This window comes from Camelus ferus, chromosome 20, assembly GCF_009834535.1.
Source record: "Camelus ferus isolate YT-003-E chromosome 20, BCGSAC_Cfer_1.0, whole genome shotgun sequence".
Lineage (NCBI taxonomy): Eukaryota > Metazoa > Chordata > Mammalia > Artiodactyla > Camelidae > Camelus > Camelus ferus.
In genome coordinates, this window is record NC_045715.1 from 32147518 (window position 1) to 32167309 (window position 19792).

Here is a 19792-nt window from a genome sequence, read left to right on the forward strand (position 1 = left end):
TTGTACATGGGACCTTTGCTTACATCTTCGTAGTGCCAGTGACAGTGCGGCTTTGGGCAAACCACTAACTGTCATGTTCAGTTTCCTCATTGGTACAATGGAGATACTCACTCCGGGCCCTGGGGAATGGGGCTGATTAACATTTTCTATAGAGTCGATTTATTTTTGGAAGTACCCCATCATTACAAATGCTCCATATACTGGGCACCAAAATTGAAAACTACATGCATTTCTGATGCAAATGCACAGCCTTTATAGAGTAATTACAGCGTTTAAAAGGCTTACGCTTAACAATAACTCCTTCTTCCATAACCCAGTATTTTATACTCTTTTTCAGCCACAAATTTTTCTCCCCAAAAAAGGGAAAAACACAAAGAATGGATACAACGAGATTTTCCTTCAACTAAAATTGACTGGAAGCTAAATTTAAGGCCCACACATCAGGTTTCATCTTGTTCTTTTACTATGTAAACATGGAGTCAACTCCCGGGAACCAGCCAGGGGTCCGCAAGGTTCCTGGCCACTGCCCCCTCCCACTGCAGAGCTGATCAATCTAGAGATGGCAGAGACCCCAGCCTCTCAGCCTAGCACATGATCACAAACCTAGGCAGGAGAAGGGAGGACCAGTCTGAACTAGCCTATGAGTTTGCCCAGACCTGGTCCCCACCACACCACTGCCACCAAAGGGAAAAGAAAACCCTTGTGGAATAGTTCAGGAGTATTTCTTGGGCAGGCACTGTGTGTCCCTGTGTTTGCTGGACTGAAAACTGATGAGATTTTAAGACAAAAGAGTTTATCACCAAGAGAATGAAGGAACACCAATGAAGCACAGGACTGGAAAGTGTTCTCTGTTGAGAAAAAGGTTTGGGGCAAAACTAACCAGTCCAGCTACAGGGAAAAGCAACAGAATGATTAAACTACACTGAGATGCCTGCCTCGCGGGAGGGAGGGAGACGTTACCGGACAGGTGAGCAGAGGGGACGTCAAAGGTCTTCACAAGGTTCCATTTCCTAAGCTGGATGGTGGGGAAATGGGTCTTCTTTTTATTTTATTACTGTATTTGATATTTATTATTCCTTTTAAAACTATGCATATAATATATATATGACTCACTGATATGTGACATGTATGTATATATCCTTTATATATACATACTATTATGTGGGATATATAATTTTTTTTAAGTGTTTAATTTTATTGAGGAGGAACTTCCTGTAGAAAGGTTAGTGACCAGTTCAAGGTGGCCCAGCGAGTTAGTGGTACCTCTGTTGTGGTTAATGGGGGATGTGGTATCGTAGAGGAGCATGATTATGGTCCTAGGACACAGCCATCTAGTCCACGTGTGAATGCACTCTGGGTTGGCCATGATGTCTGTGCTTCTTCCTGGCCTGTTATTACTGACCAAGAAGATGCTGGGTAAGTTTCTCTCTGGGGCTAGCAAGTGTTGTTCTTTCCTTTAAAACTACGGTCCCTTTAAAAAAAAAAAAAAAAGAAGAAAGAAAAAAGGAAGTTTCAGCAAGCTTTTTCTGTACAGGTTAAGACTATATATTTTCAGTTTCTGTTGGAACGTGAAAGCAACCACAGACAACACAAGAGGCCCAGGTGCTACAGCCCCTGTAACTAGCAACTTAGAGAGGCCATAACTAGACGATCAAGTGGCTAAAAGATTTAGAAAAGCATCATGTTTAAAAAAAAACCAAACAAACACAGATACCCTCAAAAATGAAAGTTCCCACCCAATTATAAACCTCAGTGTGAAATGACAGTAAGTGAAATAGGGAACAAATCTCTGCTTGCCAGGATGCCCTGATCATCCGCCCATCAGAGTTCTGAGAATTTTCATCTAGAACGGAGACAGACACTGTGCGGAATTAATCTGACTTGTTTAGCCTAACAGGATGCCAAGTGTCTGTTTTCTTAGGTTGAAAAGCAACACAACCCTCAACTCAGGGAAATGCTGACTGACGGGGCGATGAGCCTAACTTTGCTCTCCTTTTAATGGCAGGTTCTGAAGCTCTGGGGAATGGCTGGGATTTCTAAAGAAGTCACTGAAGGAGCCAAGCCCTCTAAACCAGGGGCTGTACTTGCCGGGAGCTGTGTCTGAGAAGGTGGCCCTGTGTCAAGGGAAATGACTTGTCACTTCCAAGGTGCAGGTAGTAGGAAGATCATGAACTTGGCAATCACAAGATATGGTTTCAAACTCCATGACTTGTTCGTTGCGCAAGTGACCTCTAAGATTTCAGTGTCCACATGGGTAAAGCGAAAGTACCACCTCTTATCTCATAGGCTGGGTACAGAGATGTATGGGGTCAAGCCAAAAAGCATCATGGTTCTCTTTCCTTGGTCCCCTCCATTTTTGTGTGGACAAGAGTCACTGGGGCAAGGAATCTGAAAGGTGGGAGGAGTTCTGCATACACATTGGTTTTTGCACGATTACAGGTGCTGAACAGTGGAGCCAGGCACCAGCATCCTAGCCTCACTAGCATGTGTCTGAAGGGTCATTACTGCACAAGAGGCATCACCCAAAGAAAGGCACATTGAAAGGACAATGTTGCCCCTCTGTCACACGCAGGGCATCATGACAGCACCCCTCTGGGTGAGCAGACACTGCCCTGATCCACCACGAGGGAGCTCAAGAAAAAAGGCATGAGGTGAGCAGCTGGGCTATCACAGAAGGCAGGGCATTTTCCCGTGCGTTAAAACACCCGAATCAGATCTAACCTGGGCGATAACCCTCCTTTGAGGTTCATTTCTTTTAACACTCACTGTCAAAGCCAGTGTGCAAAAAAAAAAGGATTCCTCCTCTTTTAATAAGAGCTTGAGTTGACCTTTATAACAAGAGAAGATATTAAAGCTCTTGCCTTTTGGAGATTAATATCTGAAATGAGCACCATCATTAAGAACCCATATTAAAGCCTTCCCCGGAAGGTGCATGAAGGACAGTGATGAGGACGAAGGCCACCTGGAACCCACAACACAGCCCGCTGGGCTTCACGCTGCGTACAGAATGGGTGCAGGGAAGAGATGGATGTGTTTATAGAAGCTTTTTGCTAGTACCGCGTTCTCATCATTTAAAAGGTTCAAGTATTCCCACTGCATCTCCCGTACTTGTTAAACATAATGGCAGTTCTCATTATTCTTTTAGAAAAAAAGAAGTGGAGGGACAAATAATGAGAGAGAACTCCCATGGAGGCAATTAATCCACAAACTCCTCCCAGGACAGACGACTCCACAGTTATCCCCGCGCTGGTTTCTACACAAACACACACAGACACACACACACACACACACAGCAGTCTCCCCAGACATCCATGTGGAAAACAGGACACATGAGCTCAAAAACGCTTTCCTTCTGCCACCACCCTGACCCCCCCATCCCAGACATGCTCTTCATCAGCATGTGCTGTGACCTCCAGCTTGCAAACTACAGACACAAGGGCAAAGATGGACACAATGCATAAAACATAGGTCAAGTTTGGAAATCTGATGAAAAGCCTGGCTTGAGCATCCCATGACGTTCTTCCCTGTATAGCAGTCATGTCCTCAGAGATGCCTTTGCTGACCACCTCCTGCCCAAGCCTCATATCTACTCTGATTATCTCCCAGAGCCTAGCACACAATGAAAGTACAAAGAGTATCTGTGAATGAATGAATGAATGAGAGCCTTTTTTGTCATCCTTCCCCTCTTGCCTAACCCTCCCCCCATTTATCATCCGTTAACTGAAGTTACATCCTCTGTAACTGAAGGCCCTGAGAACATGAGGGACCATATGCATCACACCCTTGTCGCTTGGTCCTGCCAGATCCACAGTCTCTACGATAAGGAGAAGGCAGACCCACGGGTGGCCAATGTGGGGAACCTGGGCTTCTGGTGCAGGAACCTAGCAGTTGTGCAAGAGCCCTCCCCTCTGCCGGCGTCCTCTTCCCATTGGTCCACTGTGTCCATCAGGGCCCAGAGCTCACCAGGCAGAGACGTCCCACCCCTCCCTGCGGCGAAACCCTTCTACTGCCGTCTGTCTGGCCTGATAACGTACTAAATGCTCCTAAAAGCAACCAACCCCCACGTCTGGGTGTTTTTTGGGAACCAGCATGTCACAGGATGGTTAAAACACACTGTATCTCCAGTGATCACTCCTCAGGTCATCATGCAGGAAACTGCATCCCAGCACCCAGGAACTTGGTTTGCCCCAAGTTAAAAACTCTTTTCTTATTGAGGTGAAAAATGGAAGGAACTGCTTAGTTTTCATTTCAAACCCCTAAAGTCATTTCCAGAGCAGACTGAATCATGGTCTTGTTGAAGCCTCGGTGGGCAATCAGAGCAAGCTCAGACCTCAGGAGCCACCAAAAACCACCACGCAAAGGTCTCGTGGTTCATGGACGGACTGCTGACCGATGGCAAACTCTATCAAAGCAGGAGACAGTTTTCCAGATGGGAGACATAAATTTCACTGATGCAGTGAGGAAAACTAACCACCTTTTATTTCGTCCCATGGGAGAAAACACACAAAAACCCACAAAGTCAAAAATGCCTCCTCCCTCCTTGTCTTAGTCTGTGTTTGAAGGTGTTTGTTTATTCATTCGACATAGATGGACTGAGCAACGCAGCAGTGAACAAGGCAAGATGAAACCCTTTCCTGGTGAAGGCTGTGTTCTGGTGCGGGATGCGGGAAGTAATCAAGTATTTCATCTGTTAGTGGGGAGGGCCAATGACAGCAGGAGAGCAGGGGAAGGGGATGGAGCGGGCAGGGCTGCAATTTTAGATACAGGGCCCCCTTCCCCAAGTCTAAGAGAAGGCTCCACTGAGCTAACGTGGGAATCAAGCCCTAACGGGGTAAGGGAGTAAGCCCAGAAGAGGGAACAGCAGGTACGGAGGAGGCAGGATGCTGGTGGAGATAAGGAGGAGCAGGGGGGCCGGTTCAGTTGGAGCAGGTGAGCACTGGGGACGCATGGTATGCGTCCGAGCTTGGAGACGAGGGCCGGGAGGGGAGTATAGATGCACTGGGTTTTCCAGCTACTGCTTTGTGTGCCAGTGGCAAGTCACCGGGGATTTTGACTTTTCAATGACAGGAATGACACGATCTGACTTACACTGAGCAGGATCACTCTGGTTGTTGTGTCAAGAATAAACTAAAAGGGGCACAGACAGAAGTGGAACAATCAGTTAAGAGGCCATGGCACCGATCCAGGAGGGAGGTACCAGTAGCTTGGGTCAGGGTGGTGGTAGTGAAAATGAGAAGCAATGGTCGGCTTCTGCACCTATGTTGAAAGTAGAGGCGGGAGGGTATAGAGCTCAGTGGTAGAATGTATGCTTAGCATGCACGAGGTCCTGGGTTCAAGCCCTAGAACCTCCACTAAAAAAAATACAAGAATAAATAAACCTAATTACCTCTTCTCCCTCACCCCAAAAAAAATTTTAAAAAAGGAGAGCTGATGGGATTTGCTAATGAATGGAATACAGGGTGAGAAAAAAGGAAAGGAGTTAAGGATGGTGCCAAAGTTTTGCTCTGAGCAGCGGCAAGCCCCGAGGACCCATTTTCCACATCGGGTAATGGATGTGGAAGGATGGTTTGGGATTCAGGTTTACGCAGCTACAGTGGGAGGCACCGGTTGGACACCTGGGTCTGTCAGGCAGGTGGGAGGCTATCTGTGTGTCAAGGTCAGGTACAAGATCCAGGCTGGACAGGGAATTAGCAGCAGACAGGTGGTACTTAAAGCCATGGGTAACCCGGGGATGGAGACCGCGCAGGTAGAAGAGAGGTGCGAGTCCTGACCCCGGGCTCTCCACTACTTAGAGGTCGGGTCGGAGAGGAGGAACTAGCCAGGGAGCTGGAGAAGGGACAGAAGGAGCAGGTGGGAAGAGAACCAAGACAGGGTGGTGTCCGGGAGGCCAAGGGAAAGTGTTTCCAGAAGAAGGGAATCCGGGCTGCCAGTGTGTCAAGTAGAGGAAAACCCAGAACTGAACAACACAGTTAGAACTGTGTTGTCAGACTATGTAGAAAAGAGGCAAGACTGGGGCTAACATACTGACATGTTTCACTGATTCTAAGACATCTGAATGCCTTTTTAATCAACGCCCTTCCATAGCTCGATTGCAGTGTTTTTTTCCCTTGTTGTGTATATATAATAAAAGATCCATCTCACAATCAGTGGTGTCTTAGATTTGACAAACTATCATAAGAATTATTATTTTTCAAATTTGTACCCTTGAAGCCACCTACTTTTTACCACTTGCCATATTACCAGCCACCTAATATGTCAGATTCTGTACGTACACGGCAACGGTCACAACAAATTCCTTGTGAAGAATGACCAACAGAATTCTAGAAATTCCTCCTCCTCTGCAAAATCTGCTTACGTAACACCTGACCAGGTTGATTCAAGGACACTAATTTGCAAGAACTTTTTTTTCCCTACATGTATTTTAGCCCTACCAGGGGGAAAATGCTGATGTGTTTTTCAACATCCCAAATAGCTTAAATTCAAAAGCTGTTAGTTAGATAAACTAGGGAATAAAATATACATTAAAAAAAAAATCTGCCCTCTAAAGCCGAGAAGAAGCAGCCCGCAGTGGGTACGCCTGGGGACAACAGCAGCCTCCCACGGGCAAAGGCCACGTCTCCTGAGACTTGGTGCACAAGATAATGCTTTTTAGGCCGTCGAAATAAGAGGCTTTTCTCCTGCGATGGGTCTGCGGGCTTTATAACCCTCAAACATCCTAGAGGTGGAACCGAACGGTGCTGTCTACTGGAAATAGCATTACTGGAAGCAAAGGTGGAAAAGCCAGGGGGTGGGGCAAGGGGTGGAAAACAGCCCGCCTGTCCCCGCCTATTCTCTGTAAAGTGACAGAAGCCCCACGGGCAGAGCAAGAACCCGGGAGCCTCTTAAAAGGAATAATCTGCTCCCTTCAGCCCAGCTTCCTGGTGTTAACACTTCAAGGCTACTTCCCCTAGGAAATTTGGGCTGACAGACAGGATGACTGTCTGGAATTTTTAGTCCAGGAGGCTTCTGGCAAAGGAAGGAAAGTTTCTTTGGTTGCAGCGGCTGCTGCTGCCGTCTGGGGCTGAGAAAACCCCCCAGTGCAACAGATGTGAGTTCCGATTAGCAGGACTCCATCACCTCTGACTTACTTGAAACAGCCTTAATTTTTTCAAATGCCTTCAGCCATTGCGTATCTGGCTTTAGAAGTTTTCCATTTCAAGCATTCCAAGAAAAAAGTGAAAAAGGAGGAAATCAGAGTGAATTCTACGGAGGAAAACTCACCATTTGATGACAGTGTTGTCGTTGTTTTATTTCAGAACAAGTTGGGTTTTGCTAAGAGAAATAAATTTTTCTTGATGGAGCATGGTTACAAAAAAGAAAAATCAACCATGGACACCTAGAAATTTCTAACACTGAAAAATTAAAATCCAGATGTTTATAAATCCAGATGCTAAGAATCAAGAGGCAGTGTCTAGAGTCAGACTGGTGTCTGAATTTAAAACCCAGCCCTGCCTCTTTCTAGCTGTGTGCCCTTGAGCAAGTGACTCTCTGTACTTGTTTTCCCACCTGCAAAATGGTGATGATTGTGGCCAACCTCATGGGGTTCAGAAAATTAAGTAAATATTTATAAAAATGCTTAGAACAGCCTACGGCATTTAATAAGTATGAGATTAAGTCTTTGTTGAAATTAAGTAGGCAATGAAAACTTAATGGTAGCAGAAACCTTTCGCATGAGGTTAGAAAATTATATTAGTAAGTCATCATCTTCTGTCCCCCCCCAGATCATCTATGGGCAGTAGCAGGCTCCCAATAACCTCACTCTAGGAAAAAAATTAAGTGGAGAAGCACTTACTGCTGAATTCCTAACGCACTTCATTTGCTCTGTATTCCTGAACACTGCATATGGTGGTGAAAAAATGAAGTGTTTTCTTAAGCCATCCCTGAAACCTGATTGGAGAGTGTATTGCTATTGTTCATATACAACAAGGACATAGTTTCCAGTTACTCAGCACCTGTCCCTAGTTAACCTTTGCAACTTTGGGGAAATATCTGTACTAGAAACACAATCACAGCTCCACTCCTACCATTAGACTGCACCTTGCTGCTTCCCCTGGAAGGAGGATGAAATCTGCAGAGTTGTGAATCTGGGAGATGCATTTCCTTCCTACGCCCCAGTAAAGGCCAGTTCTCCCACACTGGATCAATCATAGATGAGGAAGCACAACTGGGGAAAAAAGGAAACATTTTTTCTCAACCTGTTGTTGGGATGCGTAAGGACCCAGAACTGAGAACAGGGTTGTTACTGAGTAAAATGTAAAGACAACAGAGATCAGAGGAGGTGCGTTTCTGCTTGTTTGCCAGGTAAGGTGGGATGATGTCATAGTGGATAGGACGGAAGAAATAAAAAATATCTTACCAGAAACTCAAGGTCTAAAATATAGCTCAGTGCAAGCAAGCACAGTGCCAGAACCTTTTAAGTAAGTGCAGTAAGCAAATTATGTCCTGTTTCTTAAGCAGGATTGCTTTCCCTAAGAACAGTCTTCACGTACAGATTAGAACATCAAAGTTATGCAAATAACATGGATAGACCCAGAGATGATCATACTAAGTGAAGTAAGTCAGATAGAGAAAGACAAACATCATGATGTCACTTATAATGTGGAATCTGAAAAAATGATGCAAATGAATCTATTTACAAAACAGAAACAGATTCACAGACATAGAAAACAAACTTATGGTTACCAAGGAAGAAAGGAAGGACAAGGGAGAAATTAGGAGTTTGGGATTAGCAGATAGTAACTACTATATATAAAATAGATAAACAACGAGGTCCTACTGTATAGCACAGGGAACTATGTTCAATATCTTATAATAAACTATAATGGAAAAGAATCTGAAAAGAACATATATTTACATATAACTGAATCACTATGCTGTACAACTGGAACTAACACAACATTGTAAATCAACTACAACTGTTTTAAAAGTTATGCAAATAAGAGGTTCAACCACCAAGCCAGCTGGTCTGTAATTCAGTCTTCAGGTTTCAAGCCTGAGATATGCAAAGGAAGGTTGTGGGTTGTTTTCAACTTCACCTTTCAGGTTTTGCATCAGTGAAGAATAGGATTTTAGAATGGAAGGTTAGAGATATCTGAATCCAAGACCTTCACTGGACAGGTGAGCAGAACCAGGCCCCACAAGGTCCCCTTGGCACAGCCTCCCTCTCCCAGCCAATCGCGCTTCCTCCTGAGGTTTCCGGTTTCCCCTGTGCCCAGGGTCTTTCTCTTCCCCTCATTCTCCCAGGCTTCAAAATCAGCTCAGCAGGTGCTCCTCATATTTGCAAGAGCAGGTAAAGTGACCAAAGGTTCTTCCTTCCTAGATCAATTAGAACCAGACTCCATGGGCCACATTTTCTATTCTAGCTGGTTCTGTACTGGTCCATCAGACCTCAAGGCATTTTATGGTCAAAGTTCCCAGCACAGGTTTTTCCCTGCAGCCATTTCTCCCAGCCCCTATAACTCATTACATGTGACCCTTAATGGATTTCTACTTGGGTTGAAATAGATAGAAATCCGATCCTCCTGGCCACATAAGGTCTCATCTTGTGTTTCCACCACCTAGGATTCTGTGAAAGCAGGGTAGCAGTTTTGTGGAATTCGACTTGAAAACCATAAATCCAGGGAGGGAGGGGAGAGATGAATCAGGAGTTTAGGATTAACAGATACACACTACTATATATAAAGTAGGTAAACAACAAGGACCTATCATATAGAACGGGGAACTACATTCGATATCTTGTACTAGCCTATAATGGAAAAGAATCTGAAAAAGAATATATATCTGTTTATGTATATGCATAATTGAATCACTTTGCTGTACACCTGAAACTAACATAACATTGTAAATCAACTATACTTCAATTAAAAAAAGGGCAAAAACCCCTAAGTTCATGGAAGGCAGAGAAGGTAGAGTGGAGCCAAATAAAGAGGCTCTTGTTGGCAAGGAAGATGGGGACCCCTGGCCTGGCTTCAGAGTGCCAGGGGTCTAGATGGCATTCAGGAACACAGCACTGTCTGCTTAAGGTGAGCAAAGCTAAGTGAGGTCTTACGTGACCTCTTATACAGAGCACCCACATCTAGGTGATTTTAACCCCACCTTCACCCTCATGAACAACTCAGTGTGAAACAGGTAAGGACCAGAGAAAGATCTTATTATACAGGATTCTTTGCTGCCCAGAACTGAGCGCAATCAGATCAACAAGGTATTGTTTCCAGAGGCCTCTCTGAGTACCTGGAATGGTTTTTATTAAACAGAACCTCTCTTTGTGATGGGATTTTAACCTGGTTGTACCTTTGAGAACAGCAATTTGGAAAGAAGAGAACTTCCTTTTTAAAAAAAAAAAAAAACAACCTTAATTATAAACATCCCAATACAAAAATCTTGGGGGGAAAAAGTTAAACTACCGGAAGAGACCTGAATGAAACAGCTGTGATTTAGCTGGAAAAGTGTGTTGCTGAAGGAAGGCAGGGTCAGGTTTTGTTTGGCACTTTCATTCTTTCTACAAAAGAGAATATTGTTTCAAGGACACAGGCATAGGAGTTTACAAGGTTACAGTGGCCATGACTATGCCTAAGACCGTTGTGTGAAGTTGCTTTCTGAGGCTGGACCAGATTTACTTCTACAACTCCCTGTGGTCTCAAGAAATCTGAAAACTACACTGCAAGGGAATACAGCTGACCGTAACCTAATCCATAAATGCAGCTACTAACTGACTGGAGTGGCTTCTTTAATGAACGGAATAATGAGAAGAGTGTTCCAAATACTCACATATTTGAGCAAGATGTTGATGCTGCCATAATTTTCTTAGTCATTTCCCTAAAACTGGCCCTTTGATTATTTCCAGTTTCTATTTATTATACGTAATGCTGAATTAAAAGTTCAAGATCTTCAGGGGAGAGAAGGATAAATTAAGAGCTTCAGATTAACAGGTAAACACTACTACATATAAAATAAATAAACAAAGACCTACTGTATAGCACAGTGAACTACATTCAACATCTTGTGACAACCTATAATGGAAAAGAATCTGAAAAATGTGTGTGTGTGTATATGTGTGTGTGTGTGTGTGTGTGTGTATATGGATGGATAACTGAATTACTTTGTTATACATCTGACACTAACACAACATTGTACATCAACTATACTTCCAAAAATAAAAAATCCCAAAGCAAATATATGGTTACTATCAGGAGACAGTATAAGCAGACCAGTAAATAGTCTGAGGAATGGAATAAAAGTACAAGGTTTCTCAAAAAAAAAAAAAAAAAAAAAGTTCAAGATCTTTGTGCTTAAATATTTTGTGTGTGTTTCTGGTTTTTATCTTTCTGATCGATTCACAAAAATAGAACTGCTGGGCTGAAAGGTATAAAGATTTTTAAGGCTCAATACAAAAGGCCAAACCACTTTTCAGGAAGGTAAGCCTCAGCCTTCATCTTTAAGGAGAAAGATCCCAAACGGAATTATCAAAACTTTGGGCTGAAATCTCATTCAATATTAAGGAAAGGGAAGTTACTGCCACAGTCTGAAAACTGCAGCCTTCAACTCAAACTTAGCTGCTAAGACAAGTTCTAGAAATTAGTTTTTGCTTTCAAAAGAGGAAAAACTGAGATTTTCCAGCTGGACCCACCACACACACTGACCACTAAGGAAAAGATACAGAACCCAGCATCAGATGATCATCAGTAAACTAAGGTTCAGGTGTCTGAACTCCAAGAGACCTTCCTATCTTCCTGATAGAAATGGGGTCCTAAAAATGTAAGAGGGGAAAAGTACATGTGAGAAAAGGGCTAGGAATCTAAAAGCAAGGTTCAAATTCAAAAAGGCAAACTTAAGGCAAACTGTATTTATTTTTGCCTCCCTCTTATTTTCTTAGCAGACTCGTGGGAGGAAGTGAGGACTCCAAAGTCGGGAGACACGGAGTCAGTCCCATCTGTCCTGAACCAAAGACTACCCTGGGTCACATGACATCACTTATATGTGGAATCTAAAGAAGTGACACAAATGAACTTACTTACAAAACAGAAACAGACTCACAGACATAGAAAACAAACTTACGGTTACCAAAGGGGAAATGGGGGGATAAATTGGGAGTTTGGGATTAGCAGACACAAACCACTATACGTAAAACAGAAAAATAACAAGGTCCTACTGTAGAGCACAGGGAACTATATTCACTATCTTATAATAGCTTATAATGAAAAAGGATTTGAAAAGGAACGTATATATATGCATAACGGAATCACTAAGCTATACACCAGAAACTAACGCAATATTGTAAACTGACTATACTGCAATTTAAAAAAAAAAAAAAAAAAAAAAGACTACCCTGGGTCAGTGCAGCCAAACCTCTCTGAACTTGATTCCCTCACTTGTTAAATGACAAGGTCGAACAAAGCCCCTAGAGGTCATTCACAGGTCTCTGATCCCACAACACTCTCTTTTAAACGTGCCAGGAGAACCAGGGGCAGAGGGGTGATTCTCCCTGAACGCAGGGCGTCGAAGGCTGACCACCTCATCTTTCCTAATGCAACTAGATCAGCCAGCACTTGGTGCACAGAAGAGATTCCAGAAACTCTGCATGTTCCTTTCCTTCTGCCAGCGGGGACTAGGGAGGGAGAGGCTGGGGCATCGGGAAGTGAGGAGAAAAGACAGAAGGCTCACCGTGGCCGTTGCAGTAGTAGATCCACTTCTCCCGCTGGGGGGCTGGGGTCATGGACTTCTTCAGCCCGGCCTTTTCCACGATGGCGCTGGGGTCCTGCCGGGGCCCCTTCTTCAGCGTCCTGGAGCTCTTCCGGACACTGCACACCACTATCACCACAAGCACCAGCAGCAGGAAGAGCACGATCATCCAGGGCAGATGCTCATTGATATCGAAATGCTTGTGGGGGTTCTGCCTGGGGTGGCCCCTCTTGAGGCCCTTGAGGGGCGTGCTGGACTTCTCGCCCCCTGTGGCCTCCATGGACGGCAGCAGCTTCAGGATGTGTCTGTGGTGGGGGCCTTGCTGGTGGCTGATGACCTGGAGGCTGGGGAGGGTCTGGTTCCTGCCTTCCTCCTGCTTCGCTGAGCTTGTGTTGTCAGGGACGGTCCCCTCCTGGATGCCGCTCGACGGCACCTTTGGTCTAACAGAGGCAGAAGAGTTGGATTCTGTTGAGTTCGTGCCTAGAAAAAAGAGTAAGGAGTGGGGAAGAGCTTTTCTATAGGTGGGGTCTACACACTCCCTCCTCTGCCTCGTCACCTCCAGACCAGGCCAGATAATCAAAGAAGAGATGAACTTCAGAGCTTAAGAATAAAGGACAATGCATGTTTTCATAAAGACCCTAACAGCACCTTTATGTGGAAGGTAGAAACTCAACTTAACAGCTAAACTCATGTCCTCATGTTAAAGCCAAGGGCATCCTTGAGGAATCCAACACGTGAGCGTCACAGCAGCTTGTCCTGCTCTGCACACACTGAGTCCACTCTTAACTGTTTCGATTATTCAGAGAACTAGTTCTAGCTGAATTCCTTTGTCCTTTAATTCCTTTATTCCTCCTCTCCCACCTTTTGGCTATTTCATGACCCCATCATGAAATAAATCTCCATCGTAAAATGGAGAATGTAACTAAGCGTATAGGAAAGAGCTCAAACTCAAATCCAAGTGTGACCAGCGGAAGGTGTGGTGACACAGGTCGGTGAGGCAAGGCAGGGCTGGCTCGCTATGTGCTATTATTAGAGAAGCAAGATGGGGCCGGCAGCTTAGTGGACTTTCAGAGAAGCTTCCACAAGTGTTCTTCAGAAGGGGTGTGAAAGCCAGGGATTTCGAGTCCCAAGGCCTGTCCTGCATCAGCCCCTGAGGAAACCTGGACAGGTCACATAAGCCCTCCGAGCCCGTTTCTTCGCTTCCAAATGGCGGTCGCAGGAAGGCCCTCCTTACACGACCGTCAAAGGTAACCACTCGTGAGGGCTCGCTGGAAAGCCCAACCACACGCTGGGCTGCTATCTCATGGAAACTCAATCCAATCAAAAAGGATTTAAAAATAAAAAACTACATTTTATTCTTGCCTGTGGTTCAAAATGCATTCTGGGGGAAACCGGGATATACTTGATGGAGAACATAAAGTTAAAATCGTCTGAACAAAAGAAACTATTTTCCAGAGAGTAACCTTCAGAGTGACGCAACTATGTTTGTTTCCTGAAGCGTCTGCCCTAGTTTGCTTTTCTCTGCCCCACCTCACACCCAACAGTCATCCCTTCCCTTCCAGATGTCATGGTGTTTCTCCCCCCTTCTTTCTGACCTTCAGGCTGTGTCTCTCCAGGACCTACTGGGTGTTGGAAAACTTTTCAACTGGAAGGGACCTTAAAACATGTAAACCACTCATTTACTGTGTCTTATGATTGCCAAGTTTGAGACCAAGGCCTGAGGAAGTTCAGCGACTTACATGAGGCCCCCCACTGACCTTGTTTCTCTGTGTTCTTATTTTCTAGCTGGAGGTAACCTAGTTTTCAGATACTTGATCCCCCCAATAGATAACTTCTGAGTCTAAATGTCTCTAATGGGTCCAAAGGAGCCAGAATTTAAAGAGCCACAAAATGCAAGGCCCTTCTTCAAGGAGTGACTTTCAAATAGACAAAATGGAGAGCACATCCCGGGTCCAAGCCCATCCTGGGCACCTCCGCTGGGCTCGAGGCCTTCCACAAACACGTAACTCACGAGGTTAAGTTACCTTTGGGAACGTAAGTGGAGGAAGGGACGAGGTGGGGTTGCGTGCGCTCGGGGCGTGAAAAGATGGCTGTGCCCGGGGAAGGCGGGGCTGGGCTGGAGGACGGAAGTGGGCCGCAGACGTTGTCTGCTTCCTTGGTCCCCGGTTTGATCACCACCAGGTTCTGACTCAGACAATCTGTGTGGGCTTTGCATCGCATCACACTGGAAGGCACATCAGAGAAGGTACCCCGAGCGCACTGCTTGCACCGCACGTCCTCGGTCTCCGTCCCTTTCTTCCGCACCCCCCAACCCACAGGGCACACCGTGTGGGGGGCGCAGGTAGCATTCGCCTGGAACATGCCAGGTGGGCAAGTGCATTCTCGGTCAGTCAAGGCAGCACAAGGTGATTTCTCCACCATCGGCCAGGGGCATGGCAGAGTACACTCGTGGCATCTCTCTATGCCATTCTCGTGTCTGGTGAAGGTCCCCACGGGGCAGCGGCTACAGACACGCAGGCTTGTGTTGGTACAGTGTTCAGACACATAGGTTCCTGCCGGACACTTGTCACAGATCAGCACCTGGCCAGTGACACGGTCAACATGGTGGTATTTGCCAGGGATACTCGGGGCCTTCTGTTCCGGCTGAGCCATGGTGGTGCTGAGAAATCCAAGCTGAAAGAAAGAAAGGGACGGGGGAGGAATAAAACCCAAGAAGGTGTTATACAGGAAGAGGAGGAGGACAGATGGGACAATCCCAACCCTACCATCACCCTTCCTACTAAAGGTCTGACCAGGACCGTACCCTCTTGACACTAGGGCTGCAACAAAACAGAAAGCGAGAAACAGAAATTCCACCCAGTTCCATATGGGGCCTGAACTGCTGGCTGTGGAACTTTGGTTTTGTTGCCTTTCGACCTTAGCCTCGCTTCCCTTTTTCCAGTCTGTAAAATGAAGCGGATGGTACCTCTCACGTTAATTAGAATTTCAACTGAGAATGTGAACGTGAAAGCACTTTGTGACTTACATTAAAAATGCTACACGTTTTTAATCCTAATGTTAAATCCTATTGCAAGAGAAAATAACTTGCCAAACAGGGTCTTCCTTCCGTGGCCCAACTGTTGCCTTCCTCTCTCTCTCTTTTTTTTTTTTTTTTTTGGTGGGGGACGGATGTAATTAGGTTTATTTAATATAAATATAGTAAGTAAATAACTAGGTTTATATATCTATATATATAGATAGATAGATACACACACACACATTTTTTAATGGAGGCACTGGGGATTGAACCCAGGACCTCGTGCAGGCTAAGCACACATTCTACCACTGAGCTATACCCTCCCCCCATGCCTTGCCATTTCTTGATACCAGGACAAATCAACCAAGAAGCAAGATGGCAAATACTTGAGCTGCTGCTTCCATAAGACCAGGTGGCCCATTTGGAGTTACCCAATAGACATGGCAGGATTTTTTCAAAAGGTTTCATCTTTACAAAGCTGAATCCTGCTTGTTTTTGCTTTTATTTTGTGAAACAGAGGCAGCCCCTTGGCATTCTTAATGTGCTTTAAACAGCAGAATTAATGCTTTTAGAAGCACATCCTGTTTGACGAGCCTCTGAAGGCCGTGTCATCAGTGTGGATGACCTGCAGCTACCCAGGAGCCCAAGCCCAAAACTGGGCTCGGCAAGAATTCAATAAATATTTCGATTTAGTTCATAGAACAGAAATTTCATCAGCTAGACAGGATTTTATACTAGTTTCCCGAAAGAAAATTTGAGGGAAAGGAAATTATATCTGTGGTTCAAAATCCTGAGGTCCTGCAGAGCAGGGGCGGGGGAGACATTTAAGAATGAATATTAAAAATGAGATTTTCTGCATGAGTGAAGACTGAGAGGTTCCAACAAGAAAGTCTGCACTGTCCTTTTCAAAATGGAGAAAGGTTATATGTCAAGAAAATAATGCCTGTCTCAAACTGCCTGCCACCCTACGAGGCAAATTCCTTCCAAATCTGCCGCTATACCAGCCACTGAGAGGATAAAGCAAAAAATAAAAATAAAATTTTTAAGTGAACAGAGTTTCTGTCCTCTCAGCAACCTGAAACTTAACCCAAGATTCAAGTCCCCTTCGCCTCAAAATTTAACTATTTGAGCCCCAAATTTTTCCCGTGAAGTCCTTCGGCCTGTCCCAGCAATGCCTCCAGTCAAATGACAATATTAAAAACAAATTTTCGGCTGATAAACATAGATTCATCTTTTCTTTAAACTGAGACCAAAAAAAAAAGGGACAGTGGCTGATTTTCTTGGTAAGAAACTTAACTTCATCTTGGGCTCTAAAGAAAAAGGATCTTGCTCTTGCTTGATCATAATAAATCCTGTATATACAAGATCTTGTGGTAGCTCACAGGGAAAAAGAACTGTGACAAAGAATATACGTATGTTCATGTATAACTGAAAAATTGTGCTCTACACTGGAATTTGACACAACATTGTAAAATGACTAGAACTCAATAAAAAAAAGTTTAAAAATAAATAAATAAATAAATTCTATAATATCTTCCCTTTCTCTGGCTTTATCTTTTCTTTATCTTGCTCCTTCTAGTTGCAAAATCAGCCCCAGCCTCCCCTTTCTGGGCACAGCAGACGCATGAGATTGAGGGAAGAAAACCTATTACCAGCTTGGGCTCCCAAGTGCCACTTGGCAAGTCCATGAGGACACATCTTGTCCCAGTCTCCCCAAATCTAAGGACCCAATCCAGAGGCTACAAGAGTGGCTCTGTGCCGCACTTCTGCTAGCCGCTTAGAATCTAGTTCTAAGTGTAAAAGCAGTTTTGGATAACCACAGTGCTCTGGAAGTTTGAGACATGTAAAAATAACAGGTTATTCCACTTGCGCAGATTACATGAACGCAGAGAATGGAACGGCCAATCTGGTCAGAGAGCAGTGATCGGGGACCAACATCAATCTGATTCATAGTGGGACTGGAGTCTGGCCCCCTATCTGAGCAGGAAGGCTGGATAGTCAGCCAGTCACACACCCAGGGGGTGGCTCGGCAGAACACAGAGGTCATGAGTTCACTGCAGGTGTGCCTGGGTGTGGGGATGGGGCTAGGCTTCCTGCAGCTTTGTATGTCTCCCCAGGGTACACATATCTAAACCTAGTCTCGGGGATGTTACTAGATTCTGCATCAGTCTCCTGATGTCTGATTCCCAGAGGTTGCCCTCGCCCCACACAAAACCCACCTCCAGATCCCATACACCCACACGTTTCCCCACTCAATTCCATGGATTTTTCAGTTCTTTGTTCATTTAGAATAACTGGGTAAGTTTCTAATTAAAGCAAAGCTCAGGGATCTTTCAACTGCATCCCACTAGGTAACCCACTTTAGACAACGTGGCTCTAAAAACGGACCTTTAAATCACCTCCTGCTACCGGAGGCAAATCCAGCGCCTACAAGTAGAGCTAAGATGCAGCCAAACCCGGGCTGAACACTGGAAATGAGGTTTGTGTAAAAACTGGACACTTAACTCACTGGACAGATATTTACTGAAGACCTACTATGTGTGTACCAGGCACCGGGCCCACGAGCTGACCACAGAATCTTGAGAACTCTATTCCAGCCCTTATGGAGTTGAACTTACGGAGCTGCAGGGTGGAGAAGCCGTACCTAACTCTGGGCAGGGGAAGCAGAGGAGATGAGGCAGAAGGAGCCTCAGAGTGAAGGTCTGAAACAGAAGGAAATTTCTGAAAGCCTTTGAGGAAACCTCAAGATGCACTACAGTGGCCATAGTTAAAATTGGAGAAGTGCCACATTTTTTTTTTTTAAAGGAGGTATTAGAGATTGAACCCAGGACCTCGTGCATGCTACGCATGCGCTCTACCGCTGAGCTATATCCTCCCCCTGGTTCCACATTTTGATCTTAATCCAAAATGCAATGAGGTCATGACATGTGTATATTGGAGGATGGGGGGAAGTGGCAGATAATCACATCTGTGAATAAAAATGCTATCTGGCTGCAAAGAGGAGGGTGAAAGGGGTTCTAGGGTGAGCGGAGTAGATAAGAAAATCCACTTAAAAGGTGGAGACCAAGGTGAAAGTTGGGGGTGACTTGGACTCAGGTGGTGGCCGTGAAAAGAGGCGAAGGCAGCAGGCTTGAGAAGTCAGATCAGCTGGATATGGGGAACAATGGCCAATGGAAGAAGAAAGGGGAAGAAGTCACCGGTTTTCAAGCTGGACCCAAGACAGCACGTCGCAGAGCACAGCTCTCAGGGCTTTCCCTCGGGCGGGGACGGGAAGGAGGGCTCTAAGCGCCCCCATTTCTGCCTCAGACACAGCAGCTCTGATTTACCAATCTGCCGGGGGTGGGGGGGGGGGTCCAAGTAAGAATTCATTGGAAGGAAGGTTCAGTCCTAAAACAAGTTTGAAAACCATTGCCCTGGAGAGACTTCTAAGAGCTCTCCCAGCTTCAATGTTAACAGCTAAACCCATCTGAGCTACAAAGCTAGAGAAACTGCTCCCTGGGCTCTTCAATGTCACAGAAACCCTGCTGAGACGAAGAGGTGGCAATGTCCCCTTCTCTTAACAGAGATGCAGGTGGCACCCGAGAAAAGTTATTTTCCTAAGGCCTTTTAGTCAATTTAAAATTAGAAGAATATGAAAGAAATATATGTATATGTATGTGTGTGTGTATAAATGAATCACTATGCTGTATGCCAGAAATTAACATGACATTGTAAGTCAGCTATACTTCAGTTAAAAAAATTAGAGATTTTCCCACTAGATGGGTGGCAACCCTCTGGTTTCTAAGAAAATCAAAATGATGTAAAAAATCATCCTCAAAGACGATTCTAGGGGTGAACAATGGGGAGATGGGGGGACAGCAATCAAGGTCAAAAACAATATTGAAGAACATTTCCTGTAAAATGTGAAAACAAGTTCAGATGATACTTAAAAGCTAATCTTGGGGAAAACAAACCTGAATCGGGAGATAGAGTCCACTGAAAAAAGTTCAAGAGAATAGGAACCAGAATTCCTGAAGCTCGTTCTGCCTGATCAAGAGCCCTGCTTCCTCCTTTGCACAG

The 19792-nt window shown here is 44.9% G+C and overlaps 1 protein-coding gene across 1 annotated transcript in view; it reads right to left on the reverse strand.

Moving 5' to 3' along the window:
* TNFRSF21 (TNF receptor superfamily member 21) overlaps nt 1-19792 on the reverse strand; it is a 60180-nt gene that overhangs the window by 24253 nt on the left and 16135 nt on the right. The window contains exons 2-3 of the mRNA XM_032463212.1: nt 14742-15390; nt 12700-13197 (exon numbers count right to left, since the gene is read on the reverse strand). Coding sequence (XP_032319103.1) covers nt 12700-13197; nt 14742-15390 — 1147 coding nt within the window. The remainder of the gene's footprint in view (nt 1-12699; nt 13198-14741; nt 15391-19792) is intronic.